General features: G+C 48.4%; 1 protein-coding gene across 5 annotated transcripts in view; it reads left to right on the top strand.

Moving 5' to 3' along the window:
• RAD54L2 (RAD54 like 2) overlaps positions 1 to 27,026 on the top strand; it is a 45,542-nt gene that overhangs the window by 7,249 nt on the left and 11,267 nt on the right. For 3 of the 5 annotated variants that reach the window (XM_015874595.3, XM_015874591.2, XM_015874593.3), the window contains exons 2-11: positions 4,086 to 4,289; positions 18,530 to 18,728; positions 20,043 to 20,182; positions 21,497 to 21,628; positions 22,171 to 22,403; positions 22,530 to 22,712; positions 22,986 to 23,119; positions 24,459 to 24,655; positions 25,391 to 25,733; positions 26,584 to 26,761. In XM_015874595.3, coding sequence (XP_015730081.2) covers positions 4,142 to 4,289; positions 18,530 to 18,728; positions 20,043 to 20,182; positions 21,497 to 21,628; positions 22,171 to 22,403; positions 22,530 to 22,712; positions 22,986 to 23,119; positions 24,459 to 24,655; positions 25,391 to 25,733; positions 26,584 to 26,761 — 1,887 coding nt within the window. In that variant the 5' untranslated portion in view covers positions 4,086 to 4,141. Of the gene's footprint in view, positions 1 to 4,085; positions 4,290 to 10,537; positions 11,183 to 18,529; positions 18,729 to 20,042; positions 20,183 to 21,496; positions 21,629 to 22,170; positions 22,404 to 22,529; positions 22,713 to 22,985; positions 23,120 to 24,458; positions 24,656 to 25,390; positions 25,734 to 26,583; positions 26,762 to 27,026 lie in introns of those variants that run through there. The other 2 variants (XM_085517105.1, XM_015874594.3) reach the window with 1 other exon arrangement.

Here is a 27,026-nt window from a genome sequence, read left to right as displayed (position 1 = left end):
CGAAGCTGCTTAAACCAGAAACCTGGTTTTGAGTCCAGTGCTGGAGAAGAAGGATGAGGCATGAGAAACAAGCTCCCAGCCCTCTGCAGGCCTCGGTGGTGACAGCTGAGCGCAGGCAGGGCTGGGTTGTGGTTAGCTCTGAGTGATGGTGTGCAATGGGAGCGGCATCTGCCTCCGAGGGGCTGCTGGTTGCCCTGGACCACCAGTGATGGGAACACATTTCCTGAGCGGAGACACAGTCACAGACAGTGAATCATTCCCCAGTAATGAAGTGTGCTTCTCTGGGAGGCAAAAAAAAAGCGTGTGTGGGTGGGGCGGTGCTGAGAAAATGGAATAGATCAACTCGGCCTTTCAGCATTGAGAAAACATGCAATTTTCCTCATTCTGAAAGATGAAAACATTGCTTGTGAGCTGTGTCAGGCTCTTTCCCTGGGACACTCTTCAAGGAGGTGAGCCATAACGTTGTCGTGTCCCAGCATCCAGAGCCATACATTGACTTTGTAGAGTGGCAATGACTGAGCCTTCTTTGAGAGGAGATCAGCTCTTTGCCTTCCCTTCTGTGTTCCACTGCTGTAATTTATTACATAACTTCTTTACCTGTTACATGTAACAAGAGCCTGAACTCCTAGAGGGATCTTGCTGTTGTCTGGACCTTCCTTGCTTGTCAAGATTGTCCAACCTCTTGCTACCTTTGTGTGCTCACAGAGACAAGGCTTTGGTGATCCTGTCCCATCAGCTGACATTTGAAATCTTGTCTATTGGAATTCCAAACCGGGGGGTTCCTTCATGCTGGGTGGGCAAATCTGATCCAGGTTCATCTTTTCTGTGCGATCAATTTGGAATCATGATGTGCCATGTCCCTCTGTAGAGTCTTCCCAGTCTTTGCTTAGGATGTTGTTCCTTTCTCAGGTGCTGATGGGCTTCTGTAGTTGTAGGTGCTGTGGGCAAAGCATGTAAAAGCAGACTTACAAGTGGCTCTTATGCTGAAATGCTGTTTACTTTGAAAATAAAACTGTGATCTTTAAACTGAAACAGGGGAGGTTTAGGTTAGATATTAGGAGGAAGTTTTTCACCCAGAGGGTGGTGATGCACTGGAACAGGTTGCCCAAGGAGGCTGTGGATGCTCCATCCCCATTGTATGTGTCTGCAGCCCGGAGCAGTGGCTGGCAGGGACTGTGCCACCAGCCCATGTTGTGTAATGCCAGCATGTCTCGTTGGGGATGGCAGTGAGAGCAGCCTTATGTAATGCTCATTGTCACATTCCCATTCCAGCACTGTGGTGTCAGCAGAGGGAAAGGATTAGCTCTCCCTTTTCTTTGTCTCTTTTTCTTTTTTTTCTCTGCTTTCTCCCACCCTTTCTCGATAGAGGCTTTTGATGTTGGGGAACAAGCAGTTTGGGGCTGTGTTCAGCATTGCCCTGCCTTGCAGGATGGAGGATTTGATCCTAGAGAGCAAGTCTTGCATATCTCCTGAAACTGATGGGTTGGGAGCGTTCTTTCTATGATGCTGTTTCTCTTCATTCCTGCTCCCCACAGATCACAGTGGGCTCCTCAGTGCTCACATTAAATACGGGCTCAGTCTGGGTGTGCCACATGGGTGCACCTGCTGTCCCCAGTGGGGTTGGTCTGCACCAAGCAGATGCCCTCCCTTCTGTGCTTGTACAGCTCTTTGCCTTTCTTTGCTGTTACCGAGCTCCACTGCTGTGTGAACAAGAGGAAAAGGAGAATTGCTTTCTTCCTTTGCAGTGAGCAGTGTGTGGCCACCAGGCGTCCGTGAGTCACAGCTCTGAACTCATTCGCTGCAAAGGGGGAAGGGGTTGGAATCCAAGTAATCATCAGAGGATGGCTTTACACCCAGTTTGGTTCAAAAGGAAATCAAATAAGAAGAAAATGGATCTGCTAGGCTAGTACTGTCCAGTAACATGGCTGGCTCAGGTTTATTTCTTACCAGATATTTAGATAGCATGGAAAGCACTTTGTTGCAGCATTACTTGCAAACTGTTGGAAGGTTTTTACTCTTACAGAGTATGTTACAATCGTGATGTTAGCGATCCATCTGTGTGCTTTATCTTTGGCTGAGGGCTGCTTAGGGAGTACCCAAACTTTTCACCCAGGGGGTGGTGACGCACTGGAACAGGTTGCCCAAGGAGGCTGTGGATGCCCCATCCCTGCAGCCATTCAAGGCCAGGCTGGATGTGGCTCTGGGCAGCCTGGGCTGCTGGTTGGTGACCCTGCACACAGCAGGGGGTTGGAACTGGATGAGCACTGTGGCTCTTTTCAACCCAGGCCATTGTATCATTCTGTCATTCTATGGTTCAAGCCTTGCTAGCATGTAACCCAGCAGAAAGATCAATTCCCCACCCCAAAGTGCCCAGGGCTGCTCCCAGTTTGTAGTGCTAATGTGCTCTTAGTGTGTAAGAGGAATCTTAAGGCCACAAACAACATAAACGAGGAGGGGGGTGTAAGGGAAATGGTTAATGCCATAAAATGTGATGGTGCAGCAGAAAGCAAAGAGCTTTATGCAACGCTGACTTTGAAATACCTGCTTTTATTAAACTGCCCGTGCAAATCCCCCTGTGATCTGCTGCTCTGCTCCATTCTATGGCCAGTCGCCACTGTGCCCACTAATGTCTTAGTTACAAAACAGGCTTTGAGGGACAAATCTTGATGAGTCCCAGATACTGGACCCGGCTGGAGGTTGGGGAGGTGATGGAATCCTCTTTACTCTTCAGCACTGCAGCAGCATTAGTGTTAAACCTTCCGTGTTCCTCTCTCAACTTCAGACAGAAGAAATGGTGCTTTTAACCCTGTGCAGAGAGGGAGAAACATCAGGAGGGCAGGAGTGTGACTCAATTCATCACCATGTGAAGCTACCTAGGCCACAGCCTGGCCTCCCTCATCATCACTGCATGGCAATCACCACCCAAGGTGTTCTGCCTCCAAAAGCAAAGCCCAGAAGCTGCTATTTATTTCTCTGCCAAAAGACGGTATATGGTGGATGAGAGGCTGTCTGGATGCTAATTTGATGTTCAGCTGATTTCATGGCTTGGCTTCCTGGAGGGGGGGGATAAGCTAACCAGGACCTTGTAGTGCAACACTTCTTATTTCAGTGTGAATCCCCCCAAAGCCTGCTCTTCCCTTGTGTTTATGTTCTTCTTTCTCACACACGCTTTTCAGTGTTATTGAGAAGCTGAGAGAGGCAAAGCAGGAACTGATGACTTCAGCTGGAATAATTCAGCATATGTGTTAGATTTGCAGCCTTGCTCTGGGAGCCTTGAGTTGTCTTTAACCTTCAGACTTCCAGCATCCTTTGCTTTACATTCCTCATGATGCTTTCTTTATTTTACTTTAAATAGTGTTTTTCTTCTCATCCATCCATGATAATTCTTTGTGCACAGAGGAGAAGGGTACCCAGATAGGCATCATTGTCCAGAAGCAGCAGTGTGTGATCTGGATAAACTTGTGACTCTACAATTCCTTCTCATCCATACCTCCTTTATGTCTGCTTTTATACAGCCTTTACAAATGGGATCTTGGTTGGTTTCTGCCTGTGCTGTCATTAAGGTAACACTGTCCCTTCTCTGGTGGCTGAGAGGTGGCTGCAGGTTGTGGGGAGCTGTGGCTGGGACATGAGGTGCTTGCCACCCGCATCCTGCAGTGATGCTTGCACTGCTTGAGGATCAGCATAGCACAGCAGTGGGGAATTCTGAGTCCATCCTTTTTTCTTGTGCTTTGTGTCTGGACTGTAGCATTCTGTTCACGTAACGTATTTATTTTTGCATCTTTGTATAACCAGACATAAATACCAGAGTCCTCCTGCTGTGTACATGTCAAAGATACCAAGAAAGAGATGCTTTCTGAGCGATTGGTTGGTATATTGATTCTAGAAGGCTGGGCCTGCATCATGGTACGTTGCTTATGGCATCTGCCTTCTGCACAGGGTTTTGTGCACGGTCTGATGTAACTCTTACTTAAAAGATTACTAGGACATCCACGCGGTAGCAGAGCTAATGTTTTGAGCTGTGGTGCTCAGAGGCTGGGATTTTTGGGGCTCCTTACTTACCTCTTTGCTTTCTGTTGTCGCAGGGCTGCCTCACGGTAGAACATGAGCAGGTAATGCACAAGGAGCACCACTGGGAATCATGTCGGACGAGTCAATCTCAGGGAGTGATCCGGACCTGGACCCGGACTTGGAGCAGGAGGATATGGAAGAGGAGGAGGAGGAAGATGAGGAGGCGATGGAGGAGGACAATGATGGGGATGATGAGGAGGACTTACTTGATGAGAGTGGTAAGTGAATGGGGCCGTGAATCTGTGTGTACTTCTGTTACACAAAGCTGGTGTTGCTAATTTTGGTGAGGGATGTCTTGGCAGGTAGTGCAAGAGATAGGATTTGTGTGGGGACTGGTAGAGGGACGTGCATATCTGGGTGGTTAGTTTAAGTTGGGATTTAGTATAGGTAAAAATTGGACTTCTGGCCCAGATAATCTTCTTATGAGCCACAAGCATAGTCTGTTAGGGGGTTAGAATGTTTAAAACAGCTGTGTGCTCTGGAAAGTATCTTTTAAGCAAGGCTGGCTTCTGGTTTGTGACCCAGTAGTGTTTGTTGGTAGGGCATGTAGCAATGTGTGGCAGATGGGAATTCCATGTGCTGTCCTTGCCACCAGCTCCTTGTGTCATGAAACCGCGGCCCAGTGCTGTGGGCATGCCACTATAATCTTGATGATCCGTTTTCAGTTATTTCAATTGTGATTTAAATTCTTAGTGTACAGGTTTTTTAGTGTACTAATGAGAACGGGCCTTCTCTTCTTAGCACAGAGTGTGTTAAATACAGGTACTGCTGTCTTGACCCAGTTCCAAAAATATTATTGGTTTTTAAGTCCTTTGTCTTTGAGTCTTTTTATTCCTTCTTACCACTTGAAGATGCTCTCGTGATTTAAAATGTTGAGAAAAGGTTCATACAAATGAATTTTATTCCTTCAGGGTTTTTTTTGTCGCATGGTGACTTTCTCATGAGGAATCAGCAGCGCAAGTGTTAATTGCGGTCAGAAAGGAGGTGGTTGCAGGGCTGCAGATGGCTCAGAGGCTGGCAGTGACCTTGTCTCTTCATTCATGCAGCCAGCAAAGCCTGAGGAGCTGTGACATTTTAGCAGACGTTGTATTAGCAGAGGAGTGACTGTTTGGTGTCCACCAGAATGCTACATAGCACGCTTATATTGTCTATTTCTTCAGTGACTGATAAAGCAATGGAAATAATGAGGAGGAAAAGGGTGTTCGCATACTGATAATGCAGAGTGTTTTTGTATTTATTAGGTAAGGGAGTAAACTACCAAATGCAATCTGAGCAAAGCTAGATTGCCTCCGAGGCTTTGGATCGTTTCAGCTTTAATTCTGCCTGATGGAATATTAGGATGGTCCTATCCGGAAGTATATGAATGAAGTATATGAAGTATAGCTAACTTCAGATCTAAGAGGATCGCTACATGAACGTGGTACTAAGGAGTGTGGTTTAGTGATGGGCCTCAGTAGGTTGGGTTGGTGGTTGGACTTGGTGATCTCAAAGGTCTGTCACAACCAAAGTGATTCTGTGATGGTTTTATTTCATCTGTCTGTAGTCCTCTTTGTGTGGCTGACCCTTGTTCATCAGAATCCTCCTGGGAGCAGTTAAATGTATTCCCACACAGGAAGGAAGTGCTCTGATGTTTATACCGAGAAACTTGAACAAAATCTTGGTTTTAATAACTTCTGTTAAAGCTCAGATGGTACAAACTTAGTCTTCATAGAATCATGGAATGGAAAAGGACCTTGAAATCATACCTCAAAGCTTTCCCGATGAACAAATGGAGGATTTGAATGACTCTTATTTTAATGCTCTGTTTTTTCCCTCTTTCTGAATATCTTCTAATTATTCTGGAAATCATAATCTCTTACTCATGCATATTGCTGTCATTCTGTTATTAATAGTTACGGCAGGTTGCTTGTGCTCTTGCCTTGGAGAACATGGCTTAAACACTTCTTTTAATTATAACTCAAAGGAAAAATTAAGAGCTGCCCTGAATCCTGTCCCATTCCCTCTTCCTTTCCCCAGGCCTGGGGACGTGCTGGCTCTGTGGCACCTACATTTGACCAACAGAGGGCAGGAGGAGGTGGAGGCAGTCAGCACTCCTTCCCACCTCAGAAGGATCACCTCTTCCTTCCTTGCTGAAGGGCTGGTGCAGAATGTACTGCCCTGCTTAGGGACGTGAAGAGGGGAATGAAAGAGAGACACGGGTGGTGCTGGTTTAGAGTGAACTTCAACCTCTTTGGAGGGTGAAGGTGCTGCCATCTCCTCTTCAGAGGAGATCCAGAGGGACTGGATCCACACTGAAGGTTGGTGAGGGGGAAAGACAGACCCTCTTCCTCATCCAAGCCCCTTAAAACCTCTCAGCTCTGCCTGTCACATTTAATAATGTCATGCCAGCTTCGAGTAGAGTCATCTCTTATTTGTGGAGTGTGCTCCAGAATGCCTTTCTGTGGCTGCTTTCTGTTTGAACTTGAGCGTCCCGCTTGGTTTTGAATCATGGTTTTGAGTTTCCCAAGATGCCAAAGCAGGAGTACTTTGTTTGGGAGACAGCCACTGGTGAGGCAGGTTTGTAAAGGTCTGTGCTTTCCTTGGGCTCCTGCTGGAGGAATATCTTGTTGGTTAAAAGGGTGCTATTCTATGATCTGTAAGATTACCTTAAGGAGTTGAATTTTAAACCCTGTGTGTACGTGCGCCAGTGATGGGTACCTGTAAGTATGGATCCTGTAATCTAATCGGCAAATGACCAGTTTGGGTATTGAGGGAAGTGATGGCTGACATCATTCCATTTCTTTCCTTCTTGATGGACATTCCTATCTCTGTTCTTTCATTTTGGTTACCCCTGACTGGATGCAGCTCCCTCTGGAGTCTTGCTGTAACTAAGACAAAGCTTTTCCTAATACTTCCTCACTCCCTGGAAGGGGCAGGAGCACCTCTGAGGTTGCTTTGTGTCTGCTCAGCATGCACTCTGTGCCTCTGCAAACCTTACATTCGAGAGTTAGGTTAATTTCCTAAGAGACAGAAAGTTAGGAGCTGACTGTCCTCTGTGCTTCCACAATCCAGCTGAATAAAACACAAAAGATGTAATTGATATCAAAGGTGAAAAGGGGCTGGATACTGCCGCTTGCAGTTTTAGCAATGCCAGCTATTGAGTAATGCAGAGAAGTTACGCTGAAACCACAGGGAAGGTTTCCTGTCCCAGGAAGGCAAAGTTCCACTGGCTTCTCTGCGAGCTTTGCTTCCTTGGGAGCAGGGTTCCCATTGTCAGGAGGAAGGATGCTGTGCACTCAGCACGGAGCATTGTGTCAGCTGCTGCCTCTGCCCCATCTCCTCTGCTTGCCCTCAGCAGAAGCTCAGGAGGAAGGTGCCCATGTCTCCTTGCCCCATCTCAGACGGCTGCTGCCTTTTGGAGAGGGAGGCACCGAGTCTGGCGACGTCAGAATGTTGCATAACCCTCCGGAATGACTTCGCTGCTTTAAAAGGAGCTGATGACGCCAGAGCCCTGCATCCTCCTGACCCGCCGGCTGCGCGCCACTGCCTGATCCCGTCAGATGATGTGCTGTTAGGACTCAGCGTGTGCTCCCCCCCCACTTTTTATTCTCCTTCCCTTGGAGCTATTGCGTACACGGGAGCACAAAATAGAAGTGCTGCTGTGCCCACGGCCGTGGTTTCGTGCTGTGTCTGCAGGGTTTTTTTACTGCTCGCCACGTGCTGAGTGCTCTTAAAGCTGCACAAACATGGGAGCAGCACCCGGGCACGGGGTGTGGGTGAGCGAGCAGTTATTAGCTGAGCACAGTTACTGCAAGGCTTCCTGGTGGAGCAGGAGCGTCCCGCTGCTTCCTGCTTTTCCGATAGGCTTGGCAGGATTGAAGGTTTGTGTTTCATTGGCCACAAATGTGCTGTCTGGGAGGCAGAGGATCACCAAAGGGGGACAGCAGCACGCTCATCAGTCTTCTTACCTTTTCCCTGTGTTATGTTTGCAGTGATCAGCTTTGTACCTGGCGTTGGCTTTGCTGAGAGGCACCGTGTTCCATCTGCATCTTGTGAAAGCACGATGAAATCACAGGGAAGCTAATTAGCACATTTGTACCATGGTGTTTTCCCTCTTGAACAAGGAAGGAGTGGCACAGTCTCTTTGCCAAGGTCGCATGGTGAAGCCACACTGAAAATCCCCCGCGTTGCATTTTATGCAATGCATTTTATGCAGTGCTCCCTTTATTTTCACATCTACCAGGCAGGGAGAAACACTTCTGTTTGCTCTGCATTGGAGTTTAAACTATGCGAGGGGTCACTTCCATTTTTTTTGTCTTTTTTCCTTTCAATTTCTCTGGCATTGTACTGCTCTTAATGACTGGCTCAATAAAACTTGTGGAGCCGTCTGTTGCTCAAACGCTGCTATTGGCCAAGAAGTGGCAGCCGATTTGGAAGGAAGAAGAAGGGACTGTTTTAATTAACTGACATCTGTTCTTCGGATCTTGAAACAAAGCATCACGTCGCAGTTATGAGCTTGGTTTTATGTTGTTGCTTTAGGCTTTGTAGAAACCCACAGCACTGAACTCCCACCAGCGTCCATCGTCATGCAGTTTTTCAGTGCAGCACTCAGCAGTTCGTGCTACGGATGTTGGGAACTCCTTATTCATGTTTTCTTCAGCTTGCAGTTCAGTTAGTGAGCAGAGAAAGGTCCCCTAATAGGAGTACCAAGGCATTGTGCTCACTCACTAATAGGCAAATAGGGATGGTGCGGCTGGAAGCTGCAAGGTAGCATCTTTTGGGTTCTCTATCAAAACAAGTTTTGTAGTTAAAGCAGCTGGAAAGTAATCTTTGCGTGTGTAAGATACTTAATTAAACTATGGGAAGTCGTTTTAAAGTGACACTTTGTGTACATTTAGTTGGGCTTCGTGTTAACATTGGACTTAAGTGGAAATGGTGTCCAAAATCCCCCTGTTACAGTGCACGGTGCCAACTGCAGCAGCAGCAATGTAGGAAGAGATGTGAGTCAGTTTCTTGAGTGTAAGTGGAAGACAGGAATGCTGGGGTTATATGTTGGTGGGCAGTGAACATCACGTGAGTCACAGGCTTTGGTTGGCAGGGTGGGCAGTGTCTGTAATATGAATCCCTGGAGTCATTGGACAAGATGATTCGCTTCTCGTGGCTTCTTTGCTTCAGTAGGTTTAAACAGCCTCTGCTTCACACGCACTTCCATGTCAGATTCCATTTTCTCACACTGTCCCTCTGCTGCCATCTCTCATAAGGTAACAACATGCCATGGAATAGAAGTGGGAAGGTTCAACCATACCGCCATCCCACCAACGTCCTACTCTGGCACTGTGGGCAAACAGAATAAAATAGGAGGCATTAATTAATTTTTGCCCGGACTTGGGGATCTCTGCAGATCTTTTCCAGCCGTGTCCATTCTCTGGTTTACTAAGAAGCAAATGATTCTTCAACCCAACAGGTGATGTAGGAGAAGGAGATTGTTCTTCCTGCTGGCAAGGCTGGCCTCATAGAAAGCTGTTCAGTAAATGGACTTAATGGTAAGGGGAAAGCCTGTCTTGGTAACTAGCCTCTTTTTAGGCTACTTTTTTCTCTCTTCTTAACTAACTTCACAGTCTTTTTCTTGGGTAAAATGCAGATGGCTCTAGGTATGAAAACGGCATGTTGGGTTTGTTTTAAAGACATACCCTGCAGCACTGTGGATATTTTGCTGGTAGCAAGCAAGCTCTGTGCTCCACCACCCTCTGAGTGGTGGCTCTCACAAAAGGTGGTCGCATTAATGGTGAATCTCATAACAAGGAGTGTTATAACAAGTGCTGTGCCCTGCCTGCTTGCACACCCATAGCCCAAGCCTGCTGGTTGTCCCATGCAAAGAGCTGGCTTTGAGAGCAAGCTGCCTTTGTCACACATCCATCATCCACAGGTTGTATTTGCTCCCGTCTGTGGCTCAAAGAAGTCAGCAGTGCTGAGGGCTGGGCAGGACCTACTGACCTTCAGGTTTTGGCTGCAGTGCAGATGGGGTGGTGGGGAGGAAGGCATGGCGTTCTCAAAGCTAAACATGCCATGCAAATCCTGCTAGATTCTTTCCTTATAAACTTGGAACTTTCTTTCCTAGCCGTTTCACTGTACTGCGAGCATTCAACAGGCAGGCAGTGCTGTAGGAGTTACCAACTCAGTGAGACCAATAGGATGCTCTTTTCCCTGTTATTGAGCAAACAGGTTCGAACTGCTCAGGTTTGGCTGTGCCGGGTTCTTGGAAGCCAGCAGGCACAGTGCAAGCAGTTCACCACGCCGCAGATACACGGATTGTTGTCAGAGCCAGAGGGCTGTACGCTGCTGCACCCCAGCCCCTGTCCCCCCTTGGTGCTGTGCAGCAGGCAGGCACAGTGGTGATCCATCCCTCCAGCCCCTGCCCAGACCGTCCTGTTGTCTGTTGGGATTCCCCTTGTGGGGGCCCCGCCGGAGCCCTACGGTTATGTAAGGATTTTTATTTTATTCCCAGGCTCGATCCCTGCCACTAGTTGAACTGGATCGTGGGTTGCGTGAATGGGACCCGATCCCAGCAGCTTGCAGCCCGGTCCCTGCGCTCACCCTCCACACCTCCCTGCCACCCTCCTGCCCTCCAAACCCCTTTTCCCAGGTGCATCCTGCAGCCAGGTGGGCAGCGGTGCCCGGTGCAGCAGCAGCTCCCCGGGGCAGGGCTGTGTTTCCTGACGCTCAGCCGGGGAGGAGACGGTGACAGTTTTTATTTAGGCTGAACACGAGGCGTATTTAACCAGTTATATAACAGTGACCCCGCTCCGCCTCGGCTGAGTTCAGGGAGGATGTCTGCACGCTGAGTCCCGGCTCGGTGGGTTTGCGCACTGGGAGCTATTTACCAAAGTTATTTTCAGAAACCTTAAGTACAGGTTTCCCTGCCTGTACCCTGGACTTGCTTTATCAGGAGGCATTTCCCACTTGCCAGCTGAGCAGCCAGTGGGAGCCGATCTGGGGCTGCTGGCAGAGATAAGGAGTTGTTGGGAGTGCCTGAAAACTTTCATACAGAAGACCCTGAGCCCAGAATAGCTGCGGACAGCAGTCAGCACACCGGGCAGCATGTTGCTCCTGGATGAGTCGCAGCAGTTCCCAGGTAGGACCCAGGGGTTTGGTTTCCTTCTGCTTTCCTTGCCATCCTGCTTTCCTGCAGAGCACCCTCTCTGTGTGCCGGGAGCTGCAGTTTCCTAACTCTCAGACAGCATTGGAAACAGTTGAATTTTCAGAGCCTTGCAGTGCTTGTTGCTTTGCTGGAGAGGGTATGAGAAGGAAACTTTTTCCTTGTGCTTCTAATTCTGAAGACTGAAGTGATGTGATGTGCTGGGTCTGGACTGTTCTTGTTCCTGCTGTTGTATCATAGCCCTGCAAAAGCAGCACTTAGTGAAAGAGGAGGCAGTTGTTGATAATCAGCATTGTTTTATATCAGTGTAGTCTCCCCCACCCCTTCAACTCCATGAGTCCTTTCCCCAGCAGCTCGCTTGATTGGAACTCTAAGAGCCCCCATGAAGTGCCTGGTGCCTTGCTGGGCAGAGCTGGTCTGCCCACCCCACATCACCTCCTTGGTGCCAGTGGGCTAAGGGCTGCTTGGCTCCTTTTTCCTCCTTCCATCCATTGGAACATGCTGGTAAGACCACAGCAGTGCACAGTTTGGGGATGGCTGCCTCTTGGGTTGGTTGCTGTGTGTCAGAAGAAAAAACCTGGGATTTGAAGAACTTTCTAAATGTGTAATGTATGTAATGTGTTACTGTGAGCTCAGGTCCTTGCAGAAGCCACTTTGTTCCCGGGGAGATACCTCCCAAGCTCTAAGAGGGCTGCTCAGTGGTCCCCAGGAGTCCCAGCCCCATTTGTTGTACAACTGTGGTCTTCAAGAGGAGTTGTTATGGAAAGAAGCCATGCAGTGTTTGTTGTCCATTAGTGGAGAGGTGTGGATCCTTGCAAAGAATGCATCTTTCCCTGCTTTCTCATCTCTCTGGTGCTGGTGGCAGGACAAGGAGGCCAGTTCTGGCAGTGTCAGGTGAGAAGAGAAAGGAATTACACTGCAAAGTGAGTTTGGATAAATGAAGAATCTGGGTGAAACAAGTGGCTTATGTAACACAGTCTGGATAATAGGTGTATAAAGAGAAGAAGGGCGTGGGGGGGCGAGGATGCTTTTGGAAGTGAGACTGTAGGTCATATGAGTGGGGGGAGAACACAAGGTTAGAGGCCCTCCAGATTTTATAGGGGGTGGAGGGATATTTTGGGTCATTGGTGCAGACACAGGAGAGCAGTCGTGCCTTCCTTGTGCATCATTGCGCTCGTCAAGTTATAATGTCCGGGGTGAGGAGGATTACAGTGTGTGCTGCTGGTGGGAAAGCATCTCTGTTTGAGGGAGCACTGTAGCTGATGGGGAATGGCTGGTGGCTCTCACTTAAGAAGAGCCCTATCCCCTCCATGCAGACCCACATCCTCCTTTCTGACCAGAGGGGTGGCTGTAAAGTGAGCAGCCCCAGGGCAGAACTGGCGCTTGCCATCTCAAGTCTGTAAGGAGCTCTTGCATGCTTTGGATAGGGGTGTCCTTGTGATGCTGTGAGTGCCCCAAACAAGTTGGCAGCTCACGGTCAGACCGCTGTAGCAGCACACAAAGCAGTGCTGGCATTTCTGAAAGGAAGAGCCAGAAACAGCTCGTTCTTTGAGTGATGCTGTTTCATCCTGCTCTGATTAGCTTTCTCCAGCGCTCGGTCACTGCTCTGGCTGCTCTGGGTGGGAGAGGTGCCAGAGGAATGCGGTGGCACACAGGCTCAAACTCAACCATTTGCATTTTTCTCCCAAGCAATGCCTCCCTCATTAAACAAAGCCCGTAAAAATTCCTCCCAAACGACTTTAGGAAGCGGAGCAGAAAAGGGCATCGCAGCTGAACTTCTCTTACAGCTTGTAAAATACCAAACCAAAACCACGACTTCTGCTTTTCAAGCGTGAAAACACATTTCAGGAGGGAAAGAGAAGCACACGGGTACCAAGGGGTGATGCTTTGTGCCAGGGTTATTTCTCATGTACCTCCTTTGAGTTAGCAGCAGAAGCCCTCTCGCCACCTCGCTTTGACCAAGTGCTGAATGAAGTTCTAATGAGGGCTGGGGGCAGAGATGGAAGTTGAGCTGGTGCTGTTTGCTGTCTTGGTGGCCTCAGTGGCGTGTGGCAGCAGTAATCGCCTCGGTATTGTTTCTGAGGGTACCCTGGCACAAAGCTAACGCCACGACTCCCAGCTACCTAGTGTAAACTAATGCTTATGTAATCATTGCATAATGCCGAGTGCCTGCTCCCTCGCTCGTCCTCTTTTCTTAGTCCCAGAAATTTGTGCCTAAGAAGAGGAACGGCAGCAGCCGACCGGCCCCGCTGCGCTGGGAACACACTGAGCCCCCGTCTGCATCTATTTTCTGAGTCTCTGTGTGTGTGCTGGGGGGCGGAAATCAGCTTTGCTATCAAAATGAGTGTTTATCCACCTTAATGAGGGGGGAGGGGGGCAAAAAACCCACCAATCACTGTTCTTTTTCAAAGTTTGGAACTGTTATGAAAACAAGGTCTAAGGGTGAAATCTGCTTCCTCGTGGTTTGGATGCCTTTGCTTATTTTTGTCTGAATGTGGCTGGCAAAGCTCTATCCCGGGTTACTAGTTAACTGGGCTAACCAGGGCGGGGAGGCCCAGCCCCTCCTGCACGCAGTTTGCTGAACACTTTCCAGCTCTGGAGACACTTCCCGGCTGCCGCGCGGTAGGTTTATGTAACTCATCCCCTGCGTAAAGGACAAATGCAGCCCATCCCTGGTGCACCGCTGCGCTGTGGGTGCGTTTCCTGGCTTTGTTTCCCTGCCCCTCTGCTGAGAGAGCAGGGAGGGCTCACAAGGAGGGGCATGTGTAGGTAGGAGGGAGGATTTCTCCTGGGAGAAGAGTCTTGGGCTGTGTGTGGAGGAGAGATGTGGGGCAGTGCCCTCCAGTGCTATGGAAACGTCCCCTGGAGCTCTGCATCCCTGCTGGGGCTGCTACCTGTGCCCTACTGGCGTTGTGTAAGTGCTCCTGGGGCTTTATGTAACCCGGCCACGGCTGGTACAGGGCCTGGTTCTGCTTGCATAATCCTCAGGTTAGAAGATATATCGTCTGTCACCAGAGTTGGCTGCCGGAGGTTCCAGCCTGCCTCGCAGTGCTCTGGGCTGCTTGCTCTCCCTTAGGTTTTGGGGTTGCTTCTTCCTTCCTTTCTCCTGCTCTTCACTTTTGCTGCCTGTGGATTCTTTCAGGCTCAGAAAGTTTTACTGTGCAGCATAACCTCCTGGTAACCGATACACCAAAGGGCCACTGACGAAAGAAGCAGTAGGGCAGTACTGCCTTATCTGTTAAACTTTTCCATTGGCTGGGGCTCACTTCCTTCCTAGAGGAGCTTGGAGGTGGGTTTGGCTGCTGTGTGCTCTCCTGGTCGGGCTCCTTCTGTGTTTCCTCTACCAGGGTTTACCTGGAGCCCAGGGCAGCCCCTGACCTGCAGGCTTTATGTTTCACAGTCCCAAATCTGCAGCACTATCGCTTTACAGGCATATTTCCTTTACAGAAGTGGAAAATGTACTACTCAGACTTGTAACAGCACCGACTGCCATGCCTATGTGACAGCCCGTGTCTGGTTAGTGACACACACGAGTGATAGCAGTGGGGTGGTTAGCCCTAACTCAGGCAGCAATGGGAATTGAAGATGCTGGAGCTGATGCATGTAACCCAGAGAACACCTTCCAGCTCCAGGGCTGGGCAGAATGCTGCACTCATATCCTGCAGCATTGTGTGCCTGTGACTTAGCAGGACAACAACCACTGACAGCCAGGGTGAGGTGGTGGGACCGAGCCTGCATCTCCCCATGACCTCAGCCATGGTAAGGCAAGGGGAGCCCTGATGTCCCCCAGCACAGTCATACCCCATGCTGGTGCTGGGTGCTGGCCCTGCATGGCTGGGGAGGAGCGAGGGGTCAGTGGGTGCTGCAGGGGATTGGGGGAGGAGGTAGTTAGGTGTGCCGGCTTATATAATGCCAGTGCTTATATAATTAGTGCTTTGTTAAGCGGTTGTGGCTGGGAGGGGCATCCTGCTGCCGCTAAAGACTGAGAGCAATTATTTTCGAGCAGGACAAAGTCTTGTTCCTAATTAGCTGCTCTGATAGCGGCTGCAGGGGGTGGCTGAGCCCCAGCCTCATGAGAGCCACATCCCTGCTGCACTGGGAGGGCTCATGTGGCTCTTGTGGGTTCAGGAAGCAGGGCCCAGGCTTCCCCCTTGCTTTCCCCTACACCTTCCTTTAGAGGGGTTTCATCATTGTCCTGCCTCTAACTGGGTGTACTGGGGTGTTCTATAGCACTGCCTCCACGTGAAGTGTGCTTTGGGAACACCTCTTTACATGGCATCCACACAACAGCTGCACCAGTAACATACACAGAGAATATAATGCAAATACTCCATTTATCTTCTGCTTCAGCTGAATACGGGACAGGCCAGCACAATCTCTACCAATCTCCAAGACAATTGCTGTGCTGCAGCTGAACCCCATTGCCTCCACACCCCCTGTGCCCAGCACAGAGAGGGCAGCAGATTGACCCAGAGTATCTTGCAGCGCGTCAGTGCCAGTGCTATGCAGAGCCACAGTTTTAGCCTTTGGCTCTGTTGTAGTTCAGTGTGTCAGTGACTGCAGCTGGAGCTGTACAATTAGGTTTCCTTGTGCCATCGCTCGGTGCTCCTCCCATTCTTGCTCTGACAGCTCAGTGCTGGCTGTAGTAGTATGAGCCAGTACTGGCTGGTCTCTGATTACCCACAGGCTGCAGGAAACAGAACATAACTGCTCTTTGCTCTCTGTGCAGGGCAGGAGAGAGCAACCAGCTCCCTCGATGTGGTGTGAGCTGAGGTGGCTCCTGCACCTTCCTGTGCTGCAGCCTCAGGTGGGGACCCTTAGATCTGATCTTGAATGGCATTTCCTGTGAGATTCTGGCTGTTTCCAGACCTGTGGGGATTTATCTGTGGGAGCATAGATAGGCTTCTCTGAGGCACTGTTTTTCACACACCTTGGTGTAACTTATGTCAGTTACAGCAATCTCTTACTCCCCAAAAAGCAAGGTGCTCGATGCTTTAGTACCCTTGCATAACAGTATTTAGTGCCCTGCGAAATCTGAGGTGCTGGGGAATATTTTGCAGGCTGCACGCCATGCTGGTTTGTGAGAATAAACATTGAGAATATTATGCAAGAAGCAGTTGGCGAGCTGAGTCCTTCAGGCTTAGGTGCAATAGGAAATGCCCTGCGGTGGGACTGATCTCTTACTGTTATGTATCATGAGTCACGATGTTCAGGGGCAGCTCTGACTGTCATCCCACCCAGGGAGCGTATGCACAGAGCTGTCATGACTCTGTTCCTTATAGACTTCTCAGTGGTGCTAGCACAGGAGCCAGACGTGTGCCCTGCTCTGTGTACAGCTGGGGGAGGTGGGTGCTGCCACTCAGTGAGCCAGGAAAGTCTGCAGCCCCAACCTGCGGCATGAACCAGAGCTGTGAGCAGGTCTGTGGGTTGTGATGGTGCAGTCTTGGCTGTGTGCAGGTATCTGCCCGAGGAGCAGACAGAACCAGCAACAGAACAACCCTGCTTGCAGCTGCCCATCAGGTGGGAGCTGTGGCAGGGCTGGAGGAGGAAGTGGAGCACTTCCCCTGCCCAAATAGTGGGACTCTGTGCTACTCCTGCCTCACCAAGGTCCCCTGGGCAGGGTGAGATGGCAGCAGTGTAACCATGGCAGTGTTTGTCTCCAGATAGTCACTGCTTTAATGACTCATCCCTGAGAATGCGGTCACGTGTGCAGTCTCCCTGTTTCCCTTTGCCCTGTTTCATCCAATCCTCTGATTTAGTTATGTAACCTTGGGTCTGGGTCTGGAGAGCCAGGGCGAAGGAAGATTTGCTGAGGAGTTGCAGGTAATGTGACCAAAGTGTCAGCTAGGATAGCAGAGCATGTGTGTGGGCAGCTGGGGAAACTGGGTTTGCTTCCAGCACAGGACTCCCAGACCTCGGCTTCAGCAGAATTACTGCAATGGTAGCAGTGAACCCCTTTGCCTTTAGTGCTCACATGCAACATTCATCCATTCATCGCATAAGCTGTGGCTGCCTGCTTATCTAGCACATGTAGAATTTGCTGGCACTGCCATTCCCAGAGATGCTGAGCTACTCGTGCTAGTTTTGGCCTGTTGTGGTGGTTGCTGGCACTGGGCAGGGCTGCTGGGATGTCTGGAGTGAAGCTGCAGAGTTGGCCCGAGGTGCATCAGATCCTTGTCACCTCAATTTGAAGAGGTGACACTGATGGTAAGATTAATTTAAATAGACGTGTTATACTGGGGCTGTAGAGGTGCCCATAGTGCTGTACTGAGGCATCCTTGGCTCCAGCTCTCAGCTCTGTGAGAAGGGATGCTCTGTGCCTCCAGATACCAAGGCATCACAAGACGACACTTGATGGTTCAGTGCTACTTATTCTGCTGCATTTTCCTGTGCTGATGTCTTCTTTCCCTCTTTCCTTCAGAGTTGTACCCAAGTGTCATTGCAGTGCAGTCATTAGCTCATACACATGCTGCGAGCAAGGAAGATGACTGGGAGATGAGGTTCAGGGTATTCCTGTCCGACACAAGGGGACAAGATGCTTCAAAGAAGCTACTACAAGGCTCGTCAAAAACTCTTTACTTCAAGGGAAGCTTTCAAACAGAATACACTTCCACTCTGTGCTCTGCAGGCTTTGTCACCGGCAGCCTGTTGAAGAGCCAGATGACATGGAACGTGGTGTCATTTAGCATAGCACTTTAAGACTGAAGTCAGCCACTAATGCAAGCCTGAAAATAGGAGAAGGCAGGGGAAAAGGAGTCTGTAGTCTATAAAACAGAAAGGGGGTTGTCACTTTGTGCTTTTTCAAAAGAACTTGCTAGAAGGTAGCATTTAAATCATGAGAATGGAGTCTGGTGATAGAATGGCTTCCTGATGGGCCATGGCCCAGTGTTTGTAGCAGATAGCACTGTTCTCTTAGCTTGGAAAGTAGTTACATGGGAAATTTCAGTCCCACCTAAACACTGTGAAGCAAAGAAGAGATCTGAGTTGCTTTCTTTTCCTTGTCTTAATGAGAGCTCATCTGATCACTGTAAGAAAGTGGGCCCTTGGGTCAGCAAGTGGTCTGCATGGACTGAAATAATCTTACCCTATTTTCTGTGAGGACACTTTAGGGCTGTGCTGAGTAGGTTAGTTATGGCTTTTACTGGCAACAGAGCCTTCAGCATACAATTTCTTAACGCTCTGGGTGGCACTGCTAGGAAGGACTCCAAATTTGACACAAGTGGGTTCCCATACAGCTGAAATCCTGATGTAAAATCCTCTTGTAAAAACCAAGTGACAGCCTGGCACTGCTGTTCTCATGTCGTTACCTCCTTGTCTCTGCAGACCAACCCCAGGAAGCTGTGTTCAGCAGTGACCATGTTGAGCACACAGAGGATGGAGAATGGCAGCGCTCTACTTCAACTACCTCATCGCAGAGTGAGCGGGCAGAGCGACTCTTGCAGAACCAGCACAAGAGCCTGGCCTCTGAGGACACCAAAAAGAAGAGGGCTCAGAAACCGTCTCACATGCGGAGAAACATAAGGTGAGCATCAACTGGACAAGAAGAAGTAGAGGCCTATATGTTACTATATCATATCATAGAATGGCCTGGGTTGCAAAGGACCACAATGCTCATCCAGTTCCAACCCCTCTGCTGTGTGCAGGGTCACCAACCACCAGCCCAGGCTGCCCAGAGCCACATCCAGCCTGGCCTTGAATGTCTGCAGGGATGGGGCATCCACAGCCTCCTTGGGCAACCTGTTCCAGTGCGTCACCACCCTCTGGGTGAAAAACTTCCTCCTAATATGCAATCTCCCCTGTCTCAGTTTAAAACCATTCCCTCTTGTCCCATCGCTACCCACCCTCATAAACAGCCATTCCCCCTCCTGTTTATATGCTCCCTTCAAGTACTGGAAGGCCACAATGAGGTCTCCCCAGAGCCTTCCCTTCTCCAAGCCAAACAAGCCCAGTTCCCTCAACCTTTCCTCATAGGAGAGGTGCTGCAGCCCTCTGATCATCTTAGTGGCCTCCTCTGGACTCTTTTGGGTAAAGAGGGAGTCTGGACTTTTCTTTCTAAGCTACATTTTTCCACTGTTGGCAAAGCAGATGGCTTTTCTTTTCCAAAGCCTTTGGATTTCAACAGTGGGAGTAGCGTGTTTTCTGTCTGGAGTGCTGCATATGGGTGCAGATTTATTTGGTATTTCAGAAGAGTGAATATCTAGTTATGGAATGGATTGCAAAAGTCGGCCATTCAAACCTTCATTTCCAGGGCTGCAAATCAGAAACTGGGAGTGGAACTGAAAAGAGGGAAAGCGACTTTCAGAAATATGGCAATTAATGGAAAAATAAGTGGCTTTGAGAGCAGCCTTTGGAACAGTGGAGTTAAAGCCCTGAGGGGTCCTACTTCCTGAAAACACTGAAGCAGATGAAAATCAGGATGATGACTTTTTGTGGGAGAACTGATGCCTTTTTTCCTCATATACCTTTGCACTACTTTGTGCCTTTTCTATTCATAAACTGGATGGCAATAAATAGCGTTATTTTGGATAGAGCTGGTCTCTGGTAACCTAGCTTAAGTGTATTCTTACCCACTCAGGTTTGTTCCTCCTTTTGTTACTTTGCTTCTTTCAAACTCTTACCCTTGAGTAACAGTATCGTTGCCTGCAGTTGGGAAGCACAGTCTTGAAAGAGCTGTAGCACTGACTGTAACTTTTGGCTGTGATGTTTGTAGTCACTGTAGCTGACATGCTACTTGGAGCTGGTGGGTCTGTTAAACCAGCTGGACAGCTGTTTGGGGTTTTTTTGGAAGAAACTGAGTGTAACCAGGCTGTGTTTCTCCTTTTGCTTGTGTGTTCAGAAAGCTATTGCGTGAGGACCAACTAGAGGCCGTGACAAAGGCAGCCCAGCAGGAAGAGTTGGAGAGAAGGAAGCGGCTAGAGCAGCAAAGGAAGGATTACCCAGCCACTATCCCAACCGTATCCCCCGAGTTTCTACCTGGTAAGCAGTGGGAGATGCTACCTGAAGCAGCAGTTTTAAGGATAGGCATTTCATTCAACTTCTAAGCTAGTTCTGAAGCAAGCTGATGTGGCTGCATGGTGGAAGGTACCAGAAAACTGTGCTGAAGCTATTTTGGTCGGTCAACTGCATGTAAGCAGGGCACTGGAACAGGTCTCTCTTGTCTTTCTGACTGCTATGGGAGCGTAAACAAACTGACTTGACAGAAAAGCCATGTCCTTGGTCCAGATCATGTTTGTTCTGTGAGTAGTCTGATAATGTCTGGATCTGGTACTGGGACAGCAGAACAATACACTGGGTGTACGTATGTTCTTGTAGCCTTATCCTTTCTTGCATGTTTCAACAAGCAGCAAAATCATAGGCAGTATAAATGGTAAAGTAGCCTCTACTCGCACTGGGAGAGACCTCAGTTACTGGAAGATAACCCTATGTCAGGATGCAGTTCAGCAATATGTCATCTTGCATTATCTTCTAACCTGGATCATTGAAGTGATTTTATAGCACAGCCCTCAGACTGCAGTGTGAGGGCAGAGGAGTGCAGCTGGGAAGCGTGTCAGGGGACTGGGAGTTGTGGGGTTGGCTTTACCTCTTGGGAGAATGTATAATGTCTCTGAAGTTCAAGAGTTTAAAATGTTTTGCATTAGAAAAGAAAAGGAGGAACAGGAGCTTCAAACACTTTAACTGGTGAGGAATAGGTTGTGGTCCCAGATGAATATAGTTGCTTACTGAGTCATTGCAGCAGTTCTTATCTTGCCCTGTTGAACTCTCCTCTCTCCCCCCATGGGAGTACTTAAACATACAAACAAATGGTCTCAATCATCAAAAGTTGTTTATGATATGTAGGATGTAATTATTACGGTGTCTCTACTAACAAAGGATGGTTTTTGTGCCTTCAGCAGTTGGTATTTCTCTGCTGGATGAAGAATAGAATTGGAATGAAGAAAAATGAAATGCTTTTATTTCTGAGACAAAAAAAAAAGAAAGAAAGAAACAAAGAAAGAAAGAAAAAAGGGGGGAAGGGAGAGACTTCAGCATGTGTATGGTCAGTGTGCCCCAGGCAGGGCATGCAATGAAGAGCATGCCGTGAGCAATGGGTTATTGTTTAGGCATAGTGAGAAAGAAGGCGACTGTGACCCAGGAAGCTGAGTCATAGCAGTATTTTAGACAGTGAGAGTCTGTTATGGAAAATTCCAGGGCTAAGTTATTGGAGCAAAAATGGAAGGAAATACTGTCTGGTTTCTGAACAGTTTTGTCTCCTTCCCCGTTATTATGAATTACTTATTGTCGTGTTTGTAGAGGACATCATTTTCAGAGCAGCGGAGGCTACCCAGCTCCCCCCTCAGGTCCTTGCTGAGGAAGTGATCTGCCTAGACAGTACCAGCAGTGGCAGTGAAGATGATACTAAAGGAAAAAATAGCATTAAAGATGGTAAGTGGCCAACAGTCGCACCCTTGTCTTCTCACAACAGTGCCATTTATTCAGCCACAAACCTCCTGTATTCCTCTAGTCAGGTGTTCCAGTAGGGAATTACTTTGCATTTTTGTAGGTCTGTTGGTTTCCAATTATATGGCCAATTTTTGCCTTTGGGTCCTAAATTGACACTTCTAGCCTGGCCCATCAGGCACTCTTACAATCTTGTGTTTATTTCTGCTTCATAAATACACTTTGTTTTGCTCAGTGAAGGAGAATGTAAAATGCATAGAGGAACTACCTCATATTCTGCATGGCCCATCTCAAATGAGTGTGCTCTGAAACAATGGGAAACTCAGGGAAGCCCTAGTATTTATATGCTACCCTGAGGGACCTCCTGTAGGCCTTTGTCCTTCCTGCTTGCTCAGAGTAGGTCACTGGGCCAGGGTAGCATTGCAAAACATGGTGGCCTTATTTTCCCAGATGAGTTTTTTTCCATGTGTGATTAACACTGACGTCACATTAACCTTTGCCCTTATTCTCTCCTGTTCTGTTTACAGAAGTGATTGAGCTGAGTTCGGGAGAGGATGATGCCCTCCAAATTGTGGACAGCAGTGACTCTGGCAATGAAGGGGAGGAAGATGGCAGTGAAGAGAGCAGCGGCTCTCATGTGAATGATGCCTTAAATCAGTCAGATGCTCTGGGGCAAGTCATTGTCAACATCAACCATCCACCAAATGAGGAAGACATTTTCCTGGCTCCCCAGCTTGCACATGCAGTAAAACCTCATCAGGTAGGCTCTGTCAGGCTCGGAAGTGCAAGAAATTCAGCCAGATCTGCTCTTTTTCAAAATGAAATTGTATTTACGAACAAACTAACTAACTAAGTCCCAATTCAGTTTTTCTGCTTTTCTCTCTAGATTGGTGGGATCCGATTCCTGTATGACAACTTGGTCGAGTCCTTGGAGAGATTTAAAACCAGCAGTGGGTTTGGGTGTATTTTAGCACATAGCATGGGCCTGGGCAAGACCATACAGGTCATCTCTTTCTTGGATGTACTTTTTCGGCACACGGAGGCCAAGACTGTTCTTGCCATTGTACCTGTAAGTGGTCCTTGTGAAGAGCTTAATGATCACCTTCCTTGCTCTGCTTCTCTCTTTGTGTAGAGATTGATTGGTTTCCCATCTCACATCATGCTCTGTCATATCCTTGCTGCTCTTTTACCCAGTTTCTTCCCTGTGTCCCTGAGTATGCATGTTTTAGTCTGCTGCTTCTATCCGGGCACTGCTTAGGGATGTTCTGTGCTCTCATCTCTGCTGTTACAATCCTGAGCAACTTAGCTGGGTTCTCAGTCCTTCCATGTTTAACTTTTTCAGGTGAATACGCTCCAAAACTGGCTAGCAGAATTTAACATGTGGCTCCCAGCACCTGAAAACCTTCCTGCTGATTATAACTCCAAAGAGGTCCAGCCTCGCACCTTCAAAGTCCACATCCTGAATGATGAACACAAGTAGGTGCCTGTAAAAGCCCTTTTGAACTATTAGACTGTCCTGAGGAACTGTTAAAAGAATTACTGTTGCAGACTGCTATGTTTGGGCTAATTCTGTGCTGTCAACTCCCAGATCCTTCCCACTCTTCTTGTTTAATGCTGTTTTGAGGGGAGGATTTGGGTAATTGGGAGAGATGTATGGTATCTTTTGTGCAATGTTTGTATCTTGTACTTTCTCCTCACTCTGCTTACTCATCCTTCTTTTCTTCCTTCCATGCTGAGATCAGAAACGCGGTTGCCAAAGATAAGAGCAAATTCGGCAGGGAGGAACAGAGATGCTGTGGTTTATTTCTGGCTGTACCTTGCTGGCTCTGTCAGAGTCCTGGGACTTGTGAGACGTGTGCCCCTTGTACCACGCATCTCCTGTATTTAAAATATTTGTGTTTTTGCCCTGAGAATTTTCACACACCGAAGGATTCCTCTACCCAACACTGTGACTCTCTGTGAATTATGTTGTCCTTGAGGGATTCTGGCAATTGATGCAAAGAATCCTTTTCCAGAAAGGAGCAATAGCACTTACAGCCTGCTGTAGAGTCTATTTTTGGCCTGTGGATCTCTGCTTCTTTCTGAGGCACTTGTCTTGCATGTATCAGGACAGTGTAGGGATCATTGGGAACTCTCAGCTCAATACCTGTGTTCGTACACTCACGTATTTTGGTCCTCACCTCCTGAGTGCAGTGCGCTTTGAAGCTGCTGCTACTGCTCCAGCTGTGTATTTACTATTGGATGAGTCTCTGTGGGCTCTGGGGAGGTTGGGTGAGGACAGTGCCTGTATATGAACCAGTTCTAAGCTGGGTAGCAGGGAAGGGAGAATGGAAGGACACTGGCATTGGAGGAGAGAAAAAGGGGTAAATGTAATAAAAGGTCACAACCATGTGCATTAGCACCTGATAGGCTTTTGCAGAGGCCCTCTTCTCAGCAGGTCTTTTAGAAGGATGCTCTCAACTTTGATATGCTTTTGTACATGACTGGCTTCTGCAGCCCAGTTCCTGGAAGGATTTTTCAATCTCAGCCCATTACCTGTGGCACTCTAAAAAGCCTTTTTTTGTATCCTATATACCAGATCACCTCTTCAACAAAAAAAAAACACCCAAAATTGAATAAGTGAATAAAATGCCACCACCAACAAAAAAAACCACTGCCACAGCAATTTCTTTATATTCCTCTGTCTGGTGTGATGCTAGAAGGTACTTTAATTAACTGAGCAAGTCTTCTTCCTCGGCAGGCTTCAATCCAGTGGTTCAAGCTGAAACTGGAGAGAATGCTTACAGCTTGTTTTGTTTGTTGGCTTGTTTTGCAGGACAACAGCTGCACGTGCAAAGGTGGTGAATGACTGGGTGATGGAGGGCGGTGTGCTGCTGATGGGCTATGAGATGTACCGCCTTCTTTCACTGAAGAAGTCCTTTGCCACTGGAAGGAAGAAGAAAACAAAGAAGCAAACTGGCCCTGTCATTATTGACTTGGATGAGGAAGACCGGCAGCAAGAGCTTCTGAAAGGTGGGAAGCCAGTTGTCAGGAGAGAGTGTGTGTTCCCATTGTCCAGCTGGCTACCAGCTCTGACAGCACTGGGAAACAACCTACACATTGCTTATTTCTGGGAGCTAACAGTGTGAATAATAGTCAGTCCTAGCCATTGGCAGTAGTTACTTTGTTCGTTGCAGGCCAGGCAAGTCAGGATGCTGTTGTCAAGGTGGATGTATTTGTGATCACCTGCTTCCTGCCTGTAATCCAAGGGCTATTAAATAGGTAGTACTGAGGCCACAGCTCTCAGTATCAGAACAAGTCTAGAGTGGGGTGCTCCCTTCTAGCATCTCTGACACGATCAGACTTTGCTGGGCAGGATTGCATCTTTGGAGACAGTGCATTGTTCAGCTCTGGGTGAGTCTCTCATTCCTTGCAGTGGCTGCAAGTAAGAGTGGAAGACAGTACCCTGAGCCCGGAGATGTCTTTGTGTGAACTTTGCCAGTCGTATATGACCTGAGACACCCAACTTAATGCAATGCAGTCCATTTGAGCAGTAGTCAAGGGACAGCCGTGTTTGGTCATGACCTTGTCATGCTAAATGGGAGCTGGTGTTACTTCCTGAGTCAGCCTTGTTCTGTGCCAGCCATGAATACCACTTCTTGTCTTCAGGGCTACACCTCCCTTTCCTTTTGTGAAGTAGTTGACTGTGTAAAGCCAGAACTTCACCATGCTTGTCTTAGACTAATGCTTGATGTTCCTTGTCTTCAGGGATTGAGAAAGCTTTGTCTCGCCCTGGCCCGGATGTGGTTATTTGTGATGAGGGGCACCGCATCAAGAACTGCCATGCCAGCACCTCGCAGGCCCTGAAGAACATCCGCTCCCGGCGGCGGGTGGTGCTGACCGGCTATCCGCTCCAGAACAACCTCATTGAGTACTGGTGCATGGTAGACTTTGTCCGACCTGACTTCCTAGGCTCACGGCAGGAATTCAGCAACATGTTTGAACGCCCCATCCTGAACGGGCAATGTATTGACAGCACCCCTCAGGATGTGCGTCTCATGAGGTATCGCAGCCATGTCCTGCATAGCCTGCTGGAGGGCTTTGTGCAGCGGTGAGTCCACGGGAAGCTGCCAGCAGTCTGATCCATGCAGCCAGTTCCTTCACCCCAAGCCAGCCTGCTTGATTGCTGAGCTTATGCACTACAACTCGTTGTGCTGTCTTCTTGGGGTTGAGTTTTATCCTGTGGGAGGGACCTTAAGCATACAGGGAAAACCAGAGAGATGTTCTTAAATCAGCAGCTCTGTATTTCTCTTGGAACCTCTGTCAAATGCAGGGTGGTTTTTTTTAGCTGTTCTTCCTTGGGGGTGGAAGTGAAATTTAGTTTGTGTTGGTACTGAGCACACATGTAATGGAGAACAGCACGTCTGACTGTACAGACTGACCTCAAGTTTATTTTGATGTCTTAATGGTTAATTTGGATGTGTAGTCTTTGATATCCTTTATATAAGGATCTGGAAGTGATTCATGAACAATCAGTTACAAAAAGGTGACGGTGCCTCTGCCACCCTGGAGACAAATTGGCTTTGTTTCTTGGTCAAGGGTTCTGAGGTGCTGGATCAGTGATTTGGATGGAGTATCTTAGTCATTGGCAGAGCTAAAAAGAAGCCTTAGATCTTAATTCTGTTTTTCAGCTGCCAAGAAAAAAAAAAAACCACAAGACTTCCATCACTCTCCTAACACTGTGACCCATGCTGGAAAATTGTAACGTTTGAGATCTCTGTAATTGTGCTTGCTGTTAGGATTTGGCTGCAGGGAGAGTATCTCATGAGTGTCATGCTTTAGAGAAGCATGCAGCCAGGTGGGCAGGAAGTCAAGATCATGCCCCGCAGGCAGCTGCAGAGAGAGCAGATTGGGAAATTCCCTTCCCTCTTTTTATCTCTCGTTCTTTATCACCTCCGCAGGCGGGGGCACAATGTGCTGAAGGTTCAGCTCCCCTCTAAGGAAGAACATGTCATTTTGGTACGTCTGTCGAAGATCCAGCGGGCCCTTTATACAGAGTTCATGAACCGGTTCCGAGATGCAGGCAACAGCGGCTGGCTGGGACTAAACCCACTCAAAGCTTTCTGTGTATGCTGTAAGGTAAGTTTTGACTGGAGTTGCAAATATATATATATATATATATCAGCAGGGGAAAGGCAAGAATACGGATCGAAACAGGAGACAGAAGTGTGGTTGGCCAGATCCATCCTCTCTCCCCAGAGTTCTCTGCAGTGATCCATTAGAATTGTTATTCCACACTTACAAACCCGGCACGCAGGGATGTTAAACATTGTGTTCAGACCTGGGCTGATACCATGAGCGGTCACCTGCTTCAGTGCGAACAGCTTCCTCTGTGCTGTGTGAG

The sequence above is a fragment of the Coturnix japonica genome, chromosome 15 (genome assembly GCF_054131305.1).
Source record: "Coturnix japonica strain WE chromosome 15, WE-NBRP24, whole genome shotgun sequence".
NCBI classification, from domain to species: Eukaryota; Metazoa; Chordata; class Aves; order Galliformes; family Phasianidae; genus Coturnix; species Coturnix japonica.
Note: the sequence above shows the minus strand (reverse complement) of the source record. Positions and strands in the feature narration are given on the sequence as shown.